The 20512-nt window shown below is 37.5% G+C and overlaps 1 protein-coding gene across 1 annotated transcript in view; it reads left to right on the top strand.

Moving 5' to 3' along the window:
- LOC150076725 (uncharacterized) overlaps nucleotides 1-20512 on the top strand; it is a 194474-nt gene that overhangs the window by 30440 nt on the left and 143522 nt on the right. The window contains exons 5-7 of the mRNA XM_090386626.1: nucleotides 3577-3851; nucleotides 4662-4830; nucleotides 14314-14380. Coding sequence (XP_090242752.1) covers nucleotides 3577-3851; nucleotides 4662-4830; nucleotides 14314-14380 — 511 coding nt within the window. The remainder of the gene's footprint in view (nucleotides 1-3576; nucleotides 3852-4661; nucleotides 4831-14313; nucleotides 14381-20512) is intronic.

Genomic DNA, 20512 nt, shown 5'->3' with positions numbered 1-20512 from the left:
GCATTGGAGGCAAATTGCTGCTATGGATAAGGGGATGGTTGAGTGGCAGAAGACAGAGAGTGGTAATCAATGGACACTGCTCAACGTGGACTAATGTTATTAGTGGAGTTCCTCAAGGTTCAGTGTTGGGTCCATTGTTGTTTTCGGTGTTTATGAATGATATTGATGATGGGATATCAAGTTTAATGTCTAAGTTTGCAGATGATACAAAGGTTGGCAGGGTCGTTAAGGACACTACTGACGCTATGCTGCTGCAACAGGATCTGGAAAGGTTGAACAGATGGGCTGAGAGGTGGCAAATGAAGTTTAACATTGACAAATGTAAAGTACTACATATGGGTAACAGTAACCCCAGAGCAATGTATCAACTCTGCGGTACTACACTGACAGTGGTGGAGAATGAAAAGGACCTGGGGGTAATTGTGCAGGCAGATATGAAGTTCTCTGAGCAGTGCAGACGAGCTGCAAGAGTAGCTCATGGTGTCTTGTCAATGATATACAGGAATTTTTCTAGCAGGGATAAGGAGGTGATTATTCCCTTGTATAAGGCAATGGTTAGGCCACATCTTGAGTACTGTATACAGGTCTGGAGGCCTCATTTCAAGAAGGATGTAGAGCTGCTGGAACGGGTACAGAGAAGGGCAACAAGATTAGTAAATGGAACAAAGGGTTGCTCTTACGAAGAAAGGCTTAAGTTTTGCAAATTACAGAGTCTGGAGACTAGGCACCGGCGAGGTGATCTGATAGAGGTGTATAAGGCTTTGAATGGTCTGAGCATGCTCAATGCCAATGGGATTCTTCATCTTTCTCAGAATAATCACCTGAGAGGGCATAAATTCAAATTGAGTAAGGACGGATGTCGGATAGATGTGCGGAAATTTGCCTTTGGCCAGCGGGTGGTTGGTTGGTGGAACCGACTTCCATCACTTGTTGTTGAAGTTGATAGCCTAAACAAATTTAAAGCTCAACTGGACAGGTATTTCGAATGAACGGAGGGGTGAAATGGGAGAGGGTTTTTTTTTTTTTTTTTTTGGCTGATGCTGAATAAGCTTGCTTTCTTGCATCATATGCCTCTACTAATGCTAATGCTAATGCTAATTTGCAAAACTTAAGCCTTTCTTCGTAAGAGCAACCCTTTGTTCCATTCACTAATCTTGTTGCCCTTCTCTGTACCCGTTCCAGCAGTTTTACATCCTTCTTGAAATGAGGCCTCCAGACCTGTATACAGTACTCAAGATGTGGCCTAACCATTGCCACATACAAGGGAATAATCACCTCCTTATCCCTGCTAGAAAAATTCCTGTATATCATTGACAAGACACCATGAGCTACTCTTGCAGCTCGTCTGCACTGCTCAGAGAACTTCATATCTGCCTGCACAATTACCCCCAGGTCCTTTTCATTCTCCACTACTGTCAGTGTAGTACCGCAGAGTTGATACGTTGCGCTGGGGTTACTGTTTCCCATATGTAGTACTTTACATTTGTCAATGTTAAACTTCATTTGCCACCTCTCAGCCCATCTGTTCAACCTTTCCAGATCCTGTTGCAGCAGCATAGCGTCAGTAGTGTCCTTAACAACCCTGCCAACCTTTGCATCATCTGCAAACTTGGACATTAAACTTGATATCCCATCATCAATATCATTCATAAACACCGAAAACAACAACGGACCCAACACTGAACCTTGAGGAACTCCACTAATAACATTAGTCCACGTTGAGCAGTGTCCATTGATTACCACTCTCTGTCTTCTGCCACTCAACCAACCCCTTATCCATAGCAGCAATTTGCCTCCAATGCCACACTGCTCCAATTTGTGCAGCAGTCTTCCATGTGCAACAGTATCAAAAGCCTTTCTAAGATCCAAATATATAATATCAAAGTTATTCCCTGCATCCAGTTCTTTTGTGACTTACATCATAGTATCCAATCAAATTGGTCAGGCAAGACCTGCCCTTAACAAAACCATGCTGCGTCTGAGCTATAACTGAATTCTTGTCTAGATGATCCTGCAGTGCTTCTTTAACCAGTGCCTCCATTAATTTACCTGGAACAGAAGTTAAACTAACAGGTCTATAATTACTTGTGTCGGCCTTTGATCCTCCTTTGTGAATTGGGGTTACATTTGCACATCTCCAGTCTATGGGTACCTCCCCTGAGTCCAAAGAAGCTCTCATAATTATGGCTAGGGGTTTCCATACTTCCTTTGCTGCCTCCTTTAATATAACTGGATAGATCCAATCCACCCCAGGTGCCTTTTTTATGTTTATCCTCAACAATCTCTCCTCCACTTTCCTCTCAGTTATTACAAAATCATCCAGCTCACTGCCAATGTTTACTTTACCTACATCATTCTCCTTCCTGAATAACTCCTCATGCGTGAATGTAGATGCAAAATACTCGTTTAGATTGTTAGCCACCTGAGCAGGATCCTCAACTGTTGAACCATCAATATCCAGTGGACCAATCTGATTCATCCCTTTCCTTCTCGAGTTCAAATATGTAAAGAACTCTTTTCTGTTTTTCTTTGCATCCTTTGCCAAGGATTTTTCGTAGTCTGCCTTTGCCTGCCTAATCTCCTTTGTGACTTGGTTACAGACCAACTTATATAGCAATCATCATATGGAATCATTAAGGGAAGGTTTTGTCTGACCAGTTGGTTAACTACTTTGAGGTGGTCACAAAAGATTGGATGTACATACTTAGATTTCAGTAAAGCTTTTGGTACTGTTACACAAGAATACAAATACTGCTACAAATTGGAGCATGTAGCATTGGGATCAAGTTATTGCTATGGATAAAAGGATTGCTGAGTGCCACTCTAACAAGACTTAAATTAGGTAGGCTGAAAAATGACAAAGGTGTAACATTGATAAATGTGAGGTACTGTATTTGGAGCAATAATACTAGAATAATGTACCATTTTTGAACACCAAACTTAAGGTATTAGAGAATGAAAAAGACTCAAATTAACCTAATTACTATAATTTACCCCAAATTACTATAATTACCCAAATTATTATTTTGATAATTATAGTAACTCAGACAATTTGGGCAATTGTCTAAAATTGCCTTCATAGGGTTCTCTTAGTGATATATACAGTACTAACTGTTGGTCCTGATCGGGGTCAACTGTTAGTACTGGAAAGTTATTTTTAGAAAAAATAAATAAAAGTATATTTGATATTCATCACAGAAACATGCCTAAACATTACATTTTCAAAAAAAAATATTCTTTTGAAGAATCTAATAGCATGCATTAATCTAGAAACAAGATCAGTTACGATTATAACCAAGCATGTCACAAAGCATCCCAGAGGATGCTTTGTGACAATGCTTTTTCATATATTTTTATGGTCAAACATAAATTCTTAAATTTGGATCTCTCTTTTTGTTTGCATTATTAGAATAAGGTAGTGTACTGCATCTGAATATTGCACTTTTGCACTTTTTGCATCTTTTGCACTTGCCTACAGCCAATCCTGTTTGGTCATTGCATAATTATAACCATACAAATAACTATTGAATATTATGCATGCATATTTGTTAATTATTATGTTTTTTTTTTTTATAGTGCTGTCATGAAACATCTGTCTTCATAGCAATTGATGATGCCTTCTTAATGGACAATGAATCATGGTTATGTTTTGAACACTTGTTGAAGAATAATATAATAAACCTTCTTTTATTAGCCCTTCCCGATCCATATTATCCTAACACTCACATCGTCCACAAATTTATGGAACTAAACATCGCTGATATACTTCTGGGTCCCTGCAAAATTGAAGATCTTGCTATTCTGGCTTGCCTGTTTTTAAATGTTGAAGCAATTCACAGAGATTTTGTTGGGTATGAATTTGCACTCATATTCTTCAATTTGTTTGCCTATCACTGTACGTACCTAGATTTACTATAAATATTGTGGCAGAATATTTGAGTAATTATATGAAAATGACAAATAAGAAATTTTATTAATATATTCTGAATTTATTTTGATTTTGCATAACCAGCAACACAACATCAAAAGGTTACTTATGATGTCCTCATCCTTTTAAATAAGCCCTTATTCTAGCAGTTTTGTTATCAGTGCTAGCATGCACAACATTCATGGGAATATTTCTTATTACTTTTCTCAGACACCACTTGAGATTTTTGAAGTTAGTGTGGTTGCAGTCACATACTGATCAGTAGTTTGTAAATTATTGAAAATTTCCATAGGATCAGTCTAAGGCCTTGGTGAATACAGGAATGCTGTTTATAATCTGTTACTGAATAGTTTTTCCTTGTGAGCTGAAGTAAAATCCTGTTGTAATGTACCTAATAGTGCTGCCTATTGAATATTGTTTCCTTCAGTGTTTTCACTATCTTTTCTAAAATACCAGATGTAAATTGGTTAGGGAATTAATACCAGAGTAGAGGCTACTAAGCTTTTTATCTCAATAATTTGAGATAAAAAGCTTTGAGATTTCTACCACTTTATATTTATGAGGTCACAATTAAATAGGTATGCTGATGTGTACTTAGTTCATTTGATTTACATTTAATTTCTGAATTGATAATCAGCTCAGTATTTTGTTACATTTTCCCTGCAGAGTTCTACATAGGTTTTTTTATAGCATAAGAGAACATATGCCACTTTCATGCAATTTTTATTTCCAGATTTTTATATAAGCATTCTGCTGGTAATCCTCTTCAGATGGAAGAAGTTCTGATGATGCCATACTGCCTGGAAGTTGCATCTGTCGTTCCATCATCCATTATAGACCCTAGTAAACTAGCTTCTCAATTCATCTTTGTTAATCCAAACAGAGGTGAAGAAGAATTAATAGTAAGTAGCAGCAAGTGTTAAAAAATTCAATCATTTTATATATATATTTAAAAATGGATGGTGATATTGCTTCAGGTTAGGTTACAGTTTCAGATCAAAGATCTTTTATGTGGTTCAGTGCCAACACAAATTTATGCTTTATTGCAAGAAGTGTGTGATGAATCAACAGCAGATCATAGCATGATTTCGTGTTGGCCTTAAAGGTTTTGTCAAGGTTAGACCAGTTAAAGACAAGCTACATTCAAGTACACTGTGAACATCTATGAACAACACATCAGCATATATATGACCTGTGAAAAATAGTCCAACGAATCTGGAATACCAAAATCATCTGTTTGCCAAATTTTAACTGCGATGTTACCAATATGAATGGTTACTACCTGATGGGTTCACGTTTGTTATCAGATGAACAACAAGCAAAGCACAAAGAAAGTACAATGCAATACTCACATGTTACTAACAAGAAGGTGAAGAATTTTTGAAATGCATTGTTGCCATTGATGATACATAGTCGTGTTACTTTGAACCCAGACTGAAACTAGTCACAGCTCAATGGATGGAAGCATCTGTCTTTTGACATGCCTCTCTAAATGTCAATGGCAACAAAAGTGAAACAAATGGTTATCACAGCCTATGATTATGAGGGAATTATTGCTGCTGATCATATGCCACTGGAAAGATGAGGAACTGGAGGCTACTGTGCAGCATTTCTTCATCAGAAATTATTCCCAAAAATTCATCAGAAGTAGCAAAAACAAATGTTGTAAGCTATTGTTGCTTCTATTGAAATGAGCAGCAGCCTGGAAAACAAGATGCAGGATATTTCAGAGACTGCTGGGAGTCATTGCAGTACAAGTAAACACATGAGTTGTGTTAGGGTAGCTAAGAATAGGTACAGGTGCATGTATACTTGCATGTACGCCAATGCTAGGAGTTTGGTAAATAAATTTGATGAATTTAAAGTATTGCTCAAAACATCAAAGGCAGATATTGTTGGGATATCAGAGACGTGGTGTCACACAGATATAATGAATGCAGAACTGGAATTTGGGGAGTACAATATGTACAGAAAGGATAGGAAGGGAGGAGGGGTTATGCTATTAGTTAAGAAACACAAAATCCAAGGAAGTGAAGCCAGTCAACATCACTGGACAGTGCAATGTCGAGTCAGTTTGGTGTGACATAAGCATTGGGAGAACAAAATTGAGAGTAGGAGTGTGCTATAGGCCTAATGACTCTGATGAGTACAATTACAGACCAGTAATTACAGACCAGTTAGTTTAACTTCTGTTCCGGGTAAAATAATGGAGTCGCTGGTTAAAGATGCATTGCAGGATCATCTAGACAAGACTGCAGCAATAATTCAGACACAGCATGGGTTTGTTAAGGGAAAGTCTTGTCTGACAAATTTGATAGGATATTATGATGTGGTTACAAAGGAACTGGATGCAAAAAATAATTTTGATATCATATATTTGGATTTCAGGAAAGCTTTTGACACTGTTGCGCATGGAAGACTATTGTACAAATTGGAGCAGAATGATATTAAGGGTAAGTTGCTACAATGGGTAAAAGGATGGTTAAGTGCGAGAAGACAGAGGGTGGTAATCAATGGCAGCATACTGGTTGCGTGGCCAACCGCCTCCCCCAGCTGCCAGCTAAGGACCGAAGAAGAAGAAGAAGAAGAATCAATGGGTGCTGCTCTTCTTGGACTAATCTTATTAGTGGAGTCCCACAGGGTTCGGTGTTGGGTCCTCTGTTGTTTTGTATATTTATCAATGATATTGATGAAGGTATATCAGGCGTAGTGTCGAAGTTTGCAGATGATACAAAGGTTGGCAGGGTTGTTAATGACAGTAATGGCAGTGTGCTACTGCAACAGGATCTAGATAATTTGGGCAGATGGGCTAAGAAGTGGCAACTGAAGTTTAACCTTGACAAATGCAAAGTACTGCATATGGGTAGAAGTAACCTCAGAGAAACGTACCAACTGTGTGGTACTACACTTAAAGTGGTAGAAAATGAAAAAGAACTGGGAGTAATTGTGCAGTCAGATATGAAGTTTTCTGAGCAATGCAGAAGGCTGCCAGGGCAGGTCATGGGGTTTTGTCAATGATATATAGGAATTTTGCTAGCAGGGAAAAGGAGGTGATTATCCCTCTGTATAAGGCAATGGTCAGGCCACGCCTTGAGTACTGTGTACAGGTCTGGAGGCATCATTTTAGGAAGGATGTAGATTTACTTGAGTGTGTACAGAGAAGGGCAACAAGATTGGTGAGGGAAATGAAGGGATCCTCTTATCAAGAGAGGCTTAAGTTCTGCAAATTGCAGAACTTAAGCCACTGAAGACTAGGCACCAGCGCGGTGATCTGATTGAGGTGTATAAGGCCTTGAATGGGTTCAGCACGCTGAATTCTGATGGGATCCTTCCACTTGTTCAGATTACGAACCTAAGGGGGCATAAATTCAAATTAAGAAAGGACAGATGTAGAACAGATGTGCGGAAATTTGCCTTTAGCCAGCGGGTGGTTAATTGCTGGAACAAACTTCCATCTGTTGTTGTGGAAGTTGATAGGTTGAATAAATTTAAGGAGGAACTGGACAGGCATTTGGAGGGAATGGTGTGATTTTTTATTTTTTTTTTTCTTGGCTGATGCTGCATAAGCTCACACATTTGCTTTCTTGCATCACATGCCACTACTACTACTACTACTACTACGATTAGAAACTGTACAGGGAAATAGAGTGGGCCAGTAAATCAGAGAGTCCTTATAATGGGGGGATTTTAATTTCCCAGATATTGACTGGAATTTGTGGGTTGGTCACTCACACACTAGCAAGGCTTTTGTGGATTTATTAGATGATTGTTTTCTACATCAGCATGTTTGGGAGGCAACTAGAAGGAGTAATACTCTTGATCTGATTATCAGTAGTGATTCTTCATGCATTAAGAATCTTTAGATAAAGGAACCACTAGGTGGCAGTGATCACAGTGTGCTGAAGTGGGATTTACTCAAAGAGGTAACTATCATCAGGGATAAAGGGAAGGGTTTTTGCTTACGTAAAGGTGACTACGATGGTCTGAGACAGTATTTAAATTCTATACAGTGGGATCAACTGATGATGTTACCAACAGCAAATTCAAAATGGGAAGCATTCAAAGAACTTATCTTGAAAGCTACTAGGCTTTACATACCAACTAAGAAATATTGTTCAAAGTTTAGGCCTAAATGGATGTCAGATGAACTAATGAGACATATATGGCAGAGAAGAAAAAATGCATGGGATACATATAAATTAATGGGTGACAGGGAAGCCTATGATAGATATAAGCTGGTCTGTAAGAGCTGGTTTCTCTCTCTCTCTCTCTCTCTGACCAGCTTATAATAGATATAAGCTGGTCAGAGAGAGAGAGAGAGAGAGAGAGAGAGAGAAAGGAAATTTAAGGCTTTGGAAAACTGCTAATATGGAAAACAGGGAACTATAGAATGGGGGGGGGGGGGTTCAAAAAGATTTTTATCCACCCTGAATTAGTTGTGAAAGAAGAATGAAACAAACACCATGTATTACACCATGTATCACACCATGTATTTCAACATAGTCACCAGAGAAAAATGACACATTTTTTCCACCTCTCAATACACTTCTACAGGCCAGTTTTATAGAAATCCTCTGGCTGTCCTTTACACCAAAACTTGCAACAGAAATCACCTCATCATCAGAAGCAAAGTGTTTTCAGCAAAGAAAGGACTTCAGGGCAGGAAAGAGGAAGAAATCCAAGGGTGCAAAGTCAGGGAACTAAGCAAGATGTGGCACAGAGGCAATCGATAAGGCAGAATGCACTGGTTCCACAGGAGCTATTGACTTGTTGACTCTATTGTCAGGAAAATGAAAAATATATTGTGCAAAAAGAATAGGTGGAATAGAACACGGGCATGTATGCCAAGGGCAAAATTTGGTGACGTTGAAAAGCAGATATCTTTTATGGGCACAAAAGGTGATATTGTTGTACATGTTGGCACTAATGACATTAAGAGTAGGCAATCTGTGGACTCGCTTATTAAACAAGTACAGGTCAATGTTAAAGAAAAGTCACAAGTTGGGTTAAATTTGAAAGTGTCTGCAATTCTCCCCGGACATGATAAGAGAGAATATATGATGATAGCATTGTCAATCAATTCAACCCGGGAGAGACTGTGCAAGGCTCATTGGGTAGAATTTTTCTTAAGGGTCTGTGATCGTTAACAGGAGAAATTGTTTCTACAGGGTTGGGATACACTTAAATAGAAAAGGTGCAAGGATATTTACTGATGCTATTGAGGCAGTCTTAGGTTGGTTGGAAAACTGCTAGCTTGGTGGGATACACAGACTAATAGATTAACAGTAGCTGCAGGCAAAGATGAAAGTGATTCTTGCAAGCTTCTATTTGAAGGAGCACCAGTCTGGAAAGCAAGGTGCGAGGGATTTCAAGATGTGCTGGGGCTTTCAAGAACTGCTGGAAGTTATCATGGAACAAGTAAATACACGGGCTGTGTTAAGGTAAGAACAGTGCATGTACACCAATGCTAGCAGTATAGTAAATAAATTTGATGAATTTGAAGTGCTGGTCAAGACATGAAAAATGGATATTGTTGGGATATCAGAGATATAAGGAATGCAAATTTTGAATTTGGGGAGTACAACATGTACAGAAAGGATTGACTGGATAGGAAGGAGGGATTATCCTGTTATTTAAGAAACACATAAAATCTAAGGCAATGCATCCAGTTTACATGGGGGTGACCAGTGCAATATTGAGTCAGTTCAGTGTGAATTTGAATTGCAGGTCAAAACATCAAATGTGGATATTGTTGGGATATCAGAGACATTATGTAACTCAGATATAAGGGATGCAGTATTTGAATATGGGAAGACAATGTATACAGAAACAACAGACAAGATAGGAGGGGGGAAGGTTATTCTCTTAGTTAAGAAGCTCATAAAATTGAAGGCAGTGCATCGCATCCAGTCAACATGGTATTTAGTGCAATATTGAGTCATTTTGGTGTGACATAAGTGCTGGGAAAGCAAAAATGAGAGTAGGAGTGTGTTATAGGCCTAATGACTCTAATGAGTACAACAAACAACTGTACAGAGAAATAGAGTGAGCTAATAAATTAGAATGTCTCATAATGGGTGATTTTAACTTTCCAGATATTGATTGGAAATTGTTGGTTGGTCAATTGCACACTAGCAATACTTTGGATTTATTGATGATTATTTTCTACAGCAGCATGTTTGAGAGGAAACCCGAGGGAGTAATAATTTTGATCTGATTATCAGTAGTAATTATTCATGCATTAAGAATCTGCAGATAAAGGAACCACTAAGTGGTAGTAATCAGTGTGTACTGATGTGGGATTTACTTAAACATGTAACTTCCGTCAAGGATAAAGGGAAGGTTTTTGCTTTCGTAAAGGTGACTATAGTGGTCTCAGACGGTGTTTTAATGCAAGATCATTTAGACAAGGCTGTGATTATATTTGAGACACAGTATAGGTTTGTTAAGGGGAAATCTTGTCTGACCAATTAGATTGGATAATACAATGTGATCACAAAGGAACTGGATGCAAAAAACAATTTTGTTATCATATACTTTTATTGCAGTAAAGCTTTAGATATTGTTGAACATGAAAGACTACTGTACAAATTGAAGCAATATGGCATTAAAGGCATGTTGCTGCTGTGGTTAAAGGAATGGTTGAGTGGGAGAAGACAGAGAGTGGTAATAAATGGACACTGCTGTTTGTGGACTAATGTTATTAGTGGAGTTCCCCAGGATTCACTGTTGGGTCCATTGTTGTTTTCTGTATTTATCAATGATATTGATGAAGGTATATCAGACAATGTGTGTCCAAGTTTTTAGATGATACAAAGGTTGGCAGGGTTGTTAATGACAGTATGCTACTGCAACAGAATCTAGAAAAGTTTAGGAGATGGGCTGAGAAGTGGCAACTAAAGTTTAACATTGATGAACTCTGGGGTTACTGCAGATAATGTAGCATTGTAGCAGTAACCCCAGATAACGTAGCATTGTGCAATACTACACTCAGGGTAGTGGAGAATGAAAAAGACCTGGGAGGGTAACAGTGTATTTAGATATGAAGTTTTCTGAACAGTGCAAACAGGCTGCCAGAACAGCTCATGGGGTCTTGGCAGTTATATGCAGGAATTTTTGCTAATAGGGATAAGGAGGTCCCGTTTTTCAAGGCAGTGTTAGGCAGCATCTTGAATGCTGCATACAGTTCGGAGGCTTCATTTTAGGAAGAATATAGATCTCCTTGGGTACAGAGAAGGGCAACAAGATTAGGGAGGGAAACAAGGGGATGTTCTTTCCAAGAAAGGCTTAAGTTCTGCAAATTGCAGCATCTGGAGACCACGCACCTGAGAGGAGATGTGTTTAAGGCCTTGAATGGATTGAGTAAGCTCAATGTTCATGCTACACACACACACACACACACACACACACACACACACACACACACACACACACACACACACACACACACACACACACACACACACACAAGGGCATAAATTCAACTTGAGGAAGGATGGATGTATGGAAGTTTGCCTTCAGACAGTGAGTGGTTGATGGTCAGAATTAACTTCCATCTATTGTTGTGATAGTTGATAGTTTGAATAAATTGAAGAACTAGACAAGAATTAGACAAATTATTCACTGGTGAGGTGGTTTTTTTTTTTTTTTTCTCTTCTTTTGGATAATGTATTATAAACTTGCTTTCTTGCCATTACTAAAGCTTGTGCCCTATTTACTGCATGGCATACAGAAATTGAGCCAGCTTTCTGTGTGCACAACTTGTAACTACTGGTATAGCTTCACGTGTTTGTTTAATTTCATCCCTTAATTTGTTGAAGTGTGGCTGGTTTCCTGCTGTGCACTGTATCTTTCAGGTATTCTTACAAATGTGAATCTAATGGGGTTAAATCCAGTGAATATGGGATAATTGATACTTTCTTGTTGTTCTGGCAAATAATTATAAAGGTGGACCCTGATATCATGATAATATATAGGGACACATAATTTTTATAGTAAATCACTTCATCTTCATACAATTATAAAATGATAGGCATAATAGATACAGTAAACATGTGGCATGATTATATAAACAGTAATTTTCTTGAAAAAAATACAGCCCGACAATTTCCCTGGATGACACACCACAAAACTGTAACTCCTATTGAATTTGCCACCTTCTCTGCATGAATGTTTGTATTATCATTGAACCATTTTGCACAATTACACATGTTCGCTGTACTTTAATTAAACTTAAATGTTTCCTCAACTTACGAAACAAACTTTTCCTCATCCATCTTCATTCAACTTCAATTTAAACCATAGTTTCCCAATCTGTGGTCTGTATAACTTATGAAAGTGGTCCACACAGGACTTGACAACAAAACAAAACTTTTTTTTTTTTTGCAGTAGATAACAATTCCATTAATATTGATTGGAAATACAGGTATGCCTATAACAATCTTACACATGAGTACATCATTATATTTAGAAAATAGATTACAGTATAGTTTAGGGCCAAAGCCTCAGGTTATGTAAATAATTTAACTAATGTACAAGTTAGTGCATTTGCATCATTTCTGTACATAGCCAACTACATAAATAGTTATAAATTGGCATCATTAAGTATATCTCATATTGTGAATACCTTCACAATATGAGATATTGTGAAATGGCACCATGGCAACTCGTGAAGGTATTCATAATCTGCAGATAACGATGCTTGTTTGTTTGTTATTTGGTTTTTAGGAGCATTAGCAACTAAGGCCATATTGCTCCAGGGATATGTGGTGGTCATTCCCTGACCTTTCCGCATCCTCCGTATTTGGTGGTGACGGGCTCGAACCCTGGTCTAATCAAGAAGCGTGTGCTACGCACTGCTGCTCCTTCCCACCTGGCTACCGAGGCGCCTAGATAAAGATGCCAATTTATAACTACTTATGTAATTGGCTATGTACAGAAATGATGCAAATACACCAACTTGTACATTTAGAAAATAGTTATTATTATTATTATTATTATTATTATTATTATTATTAACCATATGGTGCAAGGAAGCCTGAGGCTTATGCTGCACCAGGCAAAAAAAAAAAATTTCTGAATTACCCAGAGAGAGAGAGAGAGAGAGAGAAGTAGATGGGAATCACCAAGAAAGAGAAGAATGATGATATCCAGCTCAGGACCCTGAGCTGGATATCATCATTGTGTGCCAAGCCCATACTCACCAGATGTGAGCCCCCTGGCGGTGTTATTAACATATCGCATATGTTTTTTTTGGTGGTGCATGGCCTCTCCCTCAAATATGCCGACCGGGCTAGCCGGGTGGGTAAAGTGCCTGCCTGGCAACCCAAAGGTCGCGGGTTCGAATCCTGCCTCAGGCTTGGATCAGAGTACTGCAAAAACCTTGGGAGGTGCATTATGGCCACAGAAGTCGATGCGCCAACAACTAACTAAAACAAACAAACCCTCAAATATAAAAACTGGTGTGTGTATTCAAAAAAGGTTGGGAAACATTACTTCAACTTGGCAATTAGGATAATTTTTATTCATATCACCTAGCAATCTTAGCACATAAAGTTTTCACTTACCTCTCTTGAGAATTAATTGTACACATGCTCTGCTGAGTCCAGTCACACAAGCAGCTCATCTTACAGATTTTCATAGCAATCATGCATATTGTTGAAACACCAATATGCAAAAAGAATTTTCTTCACCTGTTGAGCAAGTCTCCCAGGTTTTTGTTGGTAAATATTATTATTATTAGCCATAAGGTGCAAGGAAGCCTGAGGCTTATACTGCACCAGCCAAAAAAAAATTTATTTATCCTGTAACCCCGACAGAGAGAGAGAGAGAGAGAGAGAGAGAGAGAGAGAGAGAGAGAGAGAGAGAGAGAGAGAAGTAAAAGGAAATCACCAAGAAAGAGAAAAATGATGATATCCAGCTCAGGACCCTGGGTGTGCCAAGCCCATACTCACCAGATGTGAGCCCCTGGGGTTAATCTCACAATACCATTCATTTCAAATTTATTACAAATTCTTGAAATTGTTCTTCTTGACAACTTTATGCTCATTCCTAGATTTTCAGTATCACTTTAAAATTGCTGTGTGAACATCAAACAACCAGCTGCCATGTTGTTTATGCTTTTTACATTATGGGTATCACTATAAATATATGATTAAATATTTATAGTGAAAATGTTTATATCTTTTTGAGGCATTCTGTGTACTCATAATATTTCAATACTGTTGTGTTTTGTTTTTAATAAGAGGTTTATGAAATGGTTCTAACTTATTTTTTTTTTTTAATGTTAATTGTTTACCATCCTATATTTTGAATTTCAGTATATGTAACTGTAGTTAAAATCCAAATTACTTGGTTGTAGGTTTACATAATTATTTTTTCTTTAGAGGGTCTGTGACATTGTGAATGAAGCAGATCTGGAGAATAATGATGTCATTCCATTTACTATGTCTGGTAAATTAATCTTTCCTTCCTAAATTTCATTTATTAAAAACATATTATGATAATACATTTATTTTTATCTTGGTGGTATTATTTTCTTCTTCATTGTTTGTTTGTTCTTCATTGTTATTCTTAACATTAGTATTAGTATTAGTATTAATATTGGCAAATGATCCAAGAAAGTAGACAAGAAAAGGTTCTTAGACAAGAAGAGTTCCCCCCATACAGGGCAGGCAGAGAAACCTGATGATTTTTAAAATGAAATAACACACTGAAATTTGGTTTTGTAATGATTACTTTAGTAATCATTAGATTACTAAAGTAATCATTAAATACAAAATTTAATGTATTTAATGTATTAATGATTATTAAAGTAATCATTAAATAATCAAATACTTCCTAGTGATCATTAAATGATCATTTGGAAGTATTTTATTTTATGCATTTTATTTTTTAAAGCTCACATAAGTGAACTGTCTAAATGGATGTCAGATGAACTAATGAGACTTGTTGCAGAGAAAAAAATGCATGGAATGCATATAAATTATCAGGTGACACAGAAGCCTATGGTAGATATAGGCTAGTCTAAGGAGATTCATAAAGGTCTAAATCATAAAGGAGATTAGGCAGATTACTAGAAATCTTTGGAAAAGGTTGCAAAGAAAAACAGCAAGGGCTTCTTTACTTATGTAAACTCTAGAAGGAAGGGGACGAATCAGATTGGTCCCCTTGATATCGATAGTTCGACTGTTGATGATCCTGCTCAGGTAGCTGACAAACTAAATGAGTATTTTGCTACATTCACACATGAGAAATCCTGTGGGAAAGTGGAGACCAGAAGTTTATAAAACTTTAATAGAGAGCTAAGTGATTTGTAATAACTGAGAGTAAAGCGGAGGAGAAATTGTTGAAGCTAAACATAAGAAAGGTACCTGGAGTGGATGGGATCTACCTAGTTATATTAAAGGAGGCAGCAAAGGAAATAAGCAAACCCTTAGTCATAATTATGAGAGCATCCTTGGATTCAGTTGAGGTCCCCATAGACTGGAGGTATGCAAATGTGTCCCCAATTCACAAAGGGAGATCATAGGGTGACACAAATAATTATAGACCTGTTAGTTTAACTTCTGTTCTGGGAAAAATTATTACATAATGTCCATTGTGTAAAGTGTCAACGTCGGTCCTAAGGGTACCCCCTCAAATCTGAAATAGGACAAGAACAGTGGGAACGAACTGAGACATCACCCACATCAATAACATTTTTTGCTGTGCTTGTCAGTGCTAGAATATATTACCAGTACTTCCATTCATATAGATACCATTAATTTGAGGAGCTTAAATGCAAAGAAGTGAAATGAGCAGAAAAAATTAGATTGATATGATATTAGCAATTGTCACAGAAAAACAGGGTGATGCATGTTGTTGCATCACCTTGTTTCATGGAAAGAATACCCATTTGTGGCCTTGACTAATCTTGTTGCTCTTCTTTGCACCCAAACAGTTCCTCATCCTTCTTAGAGGTGCCATCAATGCTGGGGCATTGATGGCACCTCTAATTGTTACAAAAAATGGTGGCATTACACCTGACAAGTGTAAAGTTTCTTTTTAATTTCTGGAAAAAGTTTATGATATTTTTAAATTCTGCTTGGAGTTTATATCAATATTTAATCTTTTCCTAATAGATAACAGTACTCACTGTATTTTATTATTATTTTTTTTTCAGTTTTTACTAAAAAATTTAAACATTTAAAGAAAGGTGTGTTTTTTACACCTTTTATTTTCAAAAACAAAAAAATATTAGTTCTGCTAAAAATAAAAATGTTATAGACATGTTATAGAAAATGTATAGAAAAATGTAAAGATGAGACTGCTAGTTTCTTCCATTTTTCTATTTTTTAAAATTGATAATTGCATAAAACTTTAAATTTGAACATGTGCATATATTTCTGCTTATTAATTGTAAAATAGATTGTAAAAACATTTAAAAAATTGTTTTAAAAATATATAAAAACTATATAACATTTTAGAAAGTATTATTTACGTCAAATATTTTCAAATATTTAAAAAATTTATTTCAAATTTGTTACAATATAATCATGAAAAATTTAAATGCCATAAACTTCTGTGTTTTCGTCTTGATTCAATATTAATGAATCATTCAAAAATACCTCTTCTAAGACTATTGTTGTGTATAGAACACCTGGGATACTTCTTTACCACAGATGGACAATCCTTTACCATAAACTTACAGCAGTAAAAACTTTACCTGCACAACAAATTGCCCTCGACTAGCACAAGTTGAAGTGCTAGTCAAGACATCAAAGGCAGATATTGTTGAGACATGATGTCACACAGACATAAGCAGTGCAGAACTGGAATTTGGGGAGTACAATGTGTACAGAAAGAATAGACAGGACAGGAAGGCAGGAGGGGTTATGCTGTTAGTTAAGAACCACATAAAATTAAGGAAGTGCATCCAGTTGATATTGGTGTACAATGCAATGTTGAATCTGTTCGGTGTGACGTAAGCACTGGGAAAGAAAAAATGAGAATAGGTGTGACTTATAGGCCCAATGAATTTGATGAGTATAATGAGCAATTGTGCAGAGAAATAGAGTGGGCCAGTAAATTAGAGTGTCTTATAATGGGTGATTTTAATTTCGCAGATATTGACTGGAATTTGTGGGTTGGTCAATCACACGCTAGGAAGGATTTTGTGGATTCATTGGATGATTGTTTTCTAGAGCAGCATGTTCAGGAAGCAACTAGAGGGAGTAATACTCTTGATCTGTTTATCAGTAATGATTCTTCATGCATCAAGAATCTGCAGATAAAGGAACCACTAGGTGGAAGTGATCACAGTGTGCTGAAGTGGAATTTATTCAAAGAGGTAACTACCATCAAGGGTAAAGGGAAGGGTTTTTGTTTCATAAAGGTGACTACGGTGGTCTGAGACAGTATTTAAATTCTATACGGTGGAACCAACTGACGATGTTACCAACAGCAAATTCAAAATGGGAAGCATTCAAAGAATTAATCTTGGAAGCTACTAGGCTTTTCATACCAACAAAGAAATATTTTTCAAGATTTAGGCCTAAATGGATGCCAGATGAACCAATTAGACATGTGACAGAGAAGAAAAATGCATGGGATACATATAAATTAACATGTGATGCAGAAGCCTATGATAGATATAAGCTGGTCTTTAACCAAGTTACAAAGGAGGTTAGGCAGGTGAAGGCAGATTATGAGAAATCTTTGGCAAAGGAGGCAAAGAAAAACAGAAAAGAGTTCTTTACATATTTAAACTTGAGAAGGAAAGGGATGAATCAGATTGGTCCACTTGATATCGATAAGTCAACTGTTGATAATCCTGCTCAAGTAGCTAACAAACTAAATGAATATTTTGCATCGACATTCACACATGAGGAGTTATTCAGCGAGAGGAATGCCAGAGGTCTATTCAACTCTGGCAGTAAGCTAGAGAATCTTGTAATAACTGAGAGTAAAGTGGAGGAGAAATTGTCGAAGATAAAGACAAGAAAGGCACCTGGGATGGATGGGATCTATCCAGTTATATTAAAGGAGGCAGCAAAGGAAGTAAGCAAACTCTTAGCCATAATTATGAGAGCTTCCTTGGACTCAGGGGAGGTATCCACAGACTGGAGATGTGCAAATGTGACCCCAATTCACGAAGGAGGATCAAAGGCTGACACAAGGAATTATAGACCTCTGAGTTTAACTTCTGTTCCAGGAAAATTAATTGAGGCACTGGTTAAAGAAGCACTGCAGGATCATCTAGACAAGACTTCAGTCATAGCTCGGACACAGCATGCTTTTGTTAAGGGGAAGTCTTGCTGACCAATTTGATTGGATACTATGATGCAGTCACAAAAGAACTGGATGCAGGGAATAACTTTGATATTATATACTTGGATCTTAGAAAGGCTTTTGATACTGTTGCACATGGAAGACTGCTGCACAAATTGGAGCAGTGTGGCTGTATCCATAGCAGCAACAAATTGCTGCTATGGATAAAGGGGTGGTTGAGGGGGAGAAGACAGAGAGTCAATGGACACTGCTCATCGTGGACTAATGTTATCAGTGGAGTCCCTCAGGGTTCAGTGTTGGGTCCATTATTGTTTTCTGTACTTATAAATGATATTGATGATGGTATGTCAAGCTTAATGTCCAAGTTTACAGATGATATGAAGGTTGGCAGGGTTGTCAAGGACACTACTGACACTATGCTGCTGCAACAGGATCTGGAAAGGTTGAGCAGATGGGCTGAGAGGTGGCAAATGAAGTTTAACATTGACAAATGGAAAGTACTACATATGGGAAACAGCAACCCCAGAGCTACGTATCAACTCTGTGGTACTACACTGACAGTGGTAGAGAATGACAGGGACCTGGGGGTGGTTATGCAGGCAGTTCTCTGAGCAGTGCAGATGGGCTGCAAGAGTAGCTCATGGTGTATTGTCAATGATATATAGGAATTTTTCTAGCAGGGATAAGGAGGTATTCCCTTGTATAAGGCAATGGTCAGGCCACACCTACAGTACTGTATACAGGTCTGGAGGCCTCATTTCAAGAAGGATGTAGAGCTGCTGGAATGAGTACAGAGAAGGGCAACAAGATTAGTGAATACGAAGAAAGGCTTAAGTTTTGCAAATTAATGTGTCTGGAGACTAGGCACCTGCGAGGTGATCTGATAGAGGTGTATAAAGCCTTGAATGGTTTTAGTATGCTCAATGCTTATGGGATTCTTCCTCTTGCTCAGAGTAATCACCTGAGAGGGTATAAATTCAAATTGAGGAAAGACAGATGTAGGATATATGTGCAGAAATTTGCCTTTAGCCAGTGGGTGGTTGATTGCTGGAATAAACTTCTATCTGTCGTTGTAGAACTTGACAAACATTTGGAGCAAGTGGATGGGTGAAATAAGGGTTTTTTTTTTTTTTTGGCTGATGTTATATAAGCTTACTTTCTTGCATCATGTGCCTTTGCTAATGCTAATGCCCTGTATTTTTCACTACTAACAAAAAAAAATAGTATTTGCATTAGTAGAGGCATATGATGCAAGAAAGGAAACCTATACAGCAAAAAAAAAAAATTTCTTATTTCACCCATCCATTTGCTCCAAAAGTTTGTCCAGTTCTTCCTTGAATTTATTTAAGCCATCGACTTCCACAGCTACAGTTGGAAGTTTGTTCTAACAATCAATCACCCACTGGCTAAAGCCAAATTTCTGCATTGAAATTGAAAACAGTAAAGGGAGGCCCAACTGTGTTTCCCTAATTTGAATTTATGTCCCTTCAGGTGTGTAATCTGAGCAAGAGGAAGAATCCGAATTGAGCTTGCTCATACCATTCAAGGCCTTATACACTTCAATCAAATTGTCTGAGAGGTGCCTAGTCTCCAGATGCTGCAATTTTCAGAATGTATCTTCGAAAAACATCTCTTGTAAAACTATTATTGTCTATAGAACTGTTGATGTTCATATGTTAATTTCCTGGTATAGTTATTTTCCATAGACAATATATTCTAAATACGCTATTGCCCGTGAAAAACTGTAACGAGAACTGTGGCACCGTACCTGCTGAGTGTAAAAAATCTATAACTCTGGAAAAATGATAAAAAAAAAATTCAAGACACATACACACTAAAAATTTATCTAAATTTAGAAAGCTACAGAAAATCACAAATTTGTATTGCAACTGACAATTAACATGGGCTAGTTATTTTCAAGATGAACCTCACAGGTGTAATGCCACCATTGCTGGGTTAAATTGAGGCTTACAGACCTGCATGCAGTACTCCAATGGGATAATCACCTCCTTTTCCCTGCTAGCAATGTTCCTGTATATTATTCACAGAACCCCATGAGCTATCCTAGTGACCTGTCTGCACTGCTCAGAGATTTCCTGTTGGTCTGTAGAATGATCCTTAGGTCTCTTTTGTTCTCCACAACCTCGAGGGTGGTACCACTGAATTGGATCTTATTCTGGGATTACTGCTGACTATAATCACCCTCTGCCTTCTGCCACTCAGCCATCCATGTAGTACCTGTTTATATGTTTACAATTTAAACCTCTACTTTCACTTCTCAACCCAACTGTTTTGACCATTCTGCCAACCTTT

This window comes from Mastigoproctus giganteus, chromosome 12 (genome assembly GCF_048544385.1).
Source record: "Mastigoproctus giganteus isolate SK-2022 chromosome 12, ASM4854438v1, whole genome shotgun sequence".
Classification (NCBI taxonomy): domain Eukaryota; kingdom Metazoa; phylum Arthropoda; class Arachnida; order Uropygi; family Thelyphonidae; genus Mastigoproctus; species Mastigoproctus giganteus.
This window is presented reverse-complemented; position numbering and strand designations above follow the sequence as displayed.